This window comes from Sphaeroforma arctica (assembly GCF_001186125.1).
Source record: "Sphaeroforma arctica JP610 unplaced genomic scaffold supercont1.1194, whole genome shotgun sequence".
In the NCBI taxonomy this organism is placed as follows: domain Eukaryota; class Ichthyosporea; order Ichthyophonida; genus Sphaeroforma; species Sphaeroforma arctica.
The window spans coordinates 1-2979 of record NW_014039364.1 but is presented as its reverse complement, the minus strand read 5'-3'; the positions used below and the strand labels follow the sequence as shown (position 1 = coordinate 2979).

The 2979-nt window shown below is 41.9% G+C and overlaps 2 protein-coding genes across 2 annotated transcripts; both read right to left on the bottom strand.

The window, feature by feature from the left end:
• Positions 1–56: 56 nt before the first annotated feature.
• On the bottom strand, positions 57–1210 carry SARC_10279 (hypothetical protein; the record flags this gene model as incomplete). Its single annotated transcript, XM_014295682.1, has 3 exons — positions 57–218; positions 582–690; positions 1080–1210. 3 exons carry the CDS (start codon positions 1208–1210, stop codon positions 57–59), a joined length of 402 nt encoding a protein of 133 aa, XP_014151157.1.
• A 613-nt stretch (positions 1211–1823) lies between these two features.
• On the bottom strand, positions 1824–2791 carry SARC_10278 (hypothetical protein; the record flags this gene model as incomplete). The annotated part of the gene is made up of 2 exons (XM_014295681.1): positions 1824–2071; positions 2563–2791. Coding segments are annotated over 2 exons (474 nt in total), but the record flags the coding sequence as incomplete, so codon positions are not given.
• Between the last annotated feature and the right edge of the window lie 188 nt (positions 2792–2979).

Here is a 2979-nt window from a genome sequence, read left to right as displayed (position 1 = left end):
TATATATATAACTATATATATACATATATATATATCCTTGCCTCGTACAAGGGCACTTACTTGCAGTTGTTGGTACAATACTCCTGGTTTTCAGTGATTTCACCACTCTGTGAGTATGGCGGGTCACACTCCTCGTTACGAATGTCGTCGAATTCGTAGTCACCACATCTGGAATCGACGACTTTGCAGTCTTCGCACACCACGGTGTCGCTTATTATCTGTCGGGATCGGTTCAATCGGTGAAGTACATGAATTGGTTTTAGGTATTAAGGTATTAAGGTTTTAAGGTTTTGGCCTGAAACATTTTTTTTCCGAGATTGGTTACACGAGTGCAGTACATGATTTGTTTAAGGTTTTAGGGTCTTAGGGGGTTTGGGGTTCTCTTTAAACACATCTTCCGAGATCGGGTTAGGATTTAGGGTACATCGAGCAGTACATGACTCTGACACAATTTTTCTTTCCTTGTACGTGTATAACCAATTCTGTATTGATGTTGTTTGGTTCTTCCCGTTCGTATATATTTACTGGGAGAGGGGGGGAGGAGAGGGTGCCTTCTCCGTTACAGTGTTCTGTGCACTTACCGAATCTTTGCCGAGATCGCAGGACTCGCCGTTGCCGTAGTCGACTATTCCGTTGCCACATGCACAGACGCAGTCTCCATCGTTGGTTACGACGGCTTGTTCGTTGTCGCTGGGAACGAAGACACAAACAACATTAGAAATTATCAGACAGAATTATCAGGTATACGAGGACATCATGGATATATCAATCATACTAGAGACAATAGACAGATGACTTCTTTTTAAAACTACATGGCATGAGTAATTAGTGAATACAAAACGTTCGTTGAACGAGAGCGGTACAACTGTAGGTAGCGATCAGTTCGGTCGCAGCAAATAGCAATATACATTTCAGAAATCATGAACGACAAAACGTTAAGTACATAAATCGTTTGTCAGCCTATACGTACAAATCCATATATGCATGTCCCGTATACGCAATTTGAAACATACAAATACACATAAGATAAATCGACATAAAAAACAAACATATATCCTCATAACCGGTACGGCACATACTCAAAAGCAATAATGTTGCCGTTGGCATCTTTACAATCCTCTCCGCGTTCGCTCTTGACTGTAGTTCGCGTGTAGGTAGTCGTGTACTGATTCACTTGGCAGTTACACACTCTGTTTTGAGTGTCCTGCATTGGCCGAGAGGAGCATGTGTTTGTCATGTAGCAGTGATTAAAGGTGTTATGTCAGTCTATACTATTTGGCTTGTATGGTATCTCCGTATGAACACATAAGAAAGTTCACGGAGAAAAAAGTATTGTTTGTTTCTGTTTCCCGAAGACTGTGCTTCATATAGGCTTGCCAAGTACTAAATCGACAGTCTAAAGCGTACCGAACTGATGTACACAGCTTTCAATGGGTCATAAGTATCAGATGTCTAAAATTACCATCACGGCAAGCCATAGTCTACACAGAGCTAGCATCTGTTCTCGTACGAGCAGTGACAGACAATGTTTCATCAAGTGAAGACGCAGCTCACGCTCTCAGGCGTGAAACTCGGCAGCTATTAATGAGTAGACGGACTATATATCTGCACCGTAAGTGTACTAGGGTTCATGGTTTAGGACTTTTTTTTATTGTCCACTGTCGACCAGAGCGATATTTTGTCCCGCAGACCTTGCACATGACATATGCATATATATATATATATATATATGCATACTTACATATGTACATATATACATATACATATATATATATGTATACGTATACAATTATACATATTTATATAAATTTATATAATATACTCCATTATTCAAACATGAAACGTATACCTACACTACAATCAATAATCGGCTGTAGTTTGCAATCATCGTCACAGTACGAGTCGTCGTTCTTGTTGTCTGGTAGTATATCACCTGAGCCATCGCCCTTCTCCTCGCACTGCTCGTTGTCGGTTTTTATGTTATCTCCGCACACGGTGTGTTCTACTGTGCAGGGAGTGCCAGACTCTCCATTCTGTACGCATCGGTTGGTATCCGGGTCTATTGTGGTGTCTGTATTGAATGATACAACAGGTTGTTTTAGGAGTTTAGGGTGTTAATGGTTAAGGGTTTTCGGTATTAGGGTTCAGGGTTGAGCTAAAATAGGCTATGGTGGGAGTGCTGGTGAATAGTCGACCTAGTTGGCAAGAGCTCATTGTTTTTAAGCATATAAATAATTCTAGGGTTACAGGGTTTACGATGTAGATAAGTCGTGAGCCCAGCTTGTTTTGGGAGTGATTTGGACTTGACCAGACCAGCATCGCTTTGTACAGTGTCCAGTACTGTACCAAGTGCCACGTGCGTCCAAGGAAGTCTCAAAAGAATGTGACAGTGTAAATACACACTATGGAGACATACCTGACATGCACAGGAAGCACAAAATACCGCCAAATACATAGAGCGAAGGGACGAGACACTCCAACACACACAACATGATATCGAAAGTGTACAGAAGAAACTACAGACTGGCATGGACCACAGGAAGTGATGTTAAGCGCATTTACCTTTGAAGGTATTAACTCCGGAGTCATAATCACACTCTTCATCATCGTACACCACGCCATCGCCACATTGGTTCTGGACCAGTTTGCAGTTGTTACGGCAGTAGAAGGTCTCGTTTGTCCCGAGGTTGGAGTCGCACTCCTCACCCAATTCCGGACTCAGAATATTGTCCCCACATTCTAGGACAGACCAAGTGCCCACGGACGGACTGTCGGAGGTGCAGTCTTCTTCCTGTTGACATCGACATACGGGATATGAGTCTGGCTTAGAAATTGTGCATTTAGGAGCCCAAAATTAATTTAAACCGGTATAAATCCTGACTTTGTGTGTTGCCTCTACAATTGAAAAAGGCTTAGTGGCTTCAAATTATGCTTTTCAGGCACGAATTCAAACGTAATCAATTGTAAGTAGCTATATAT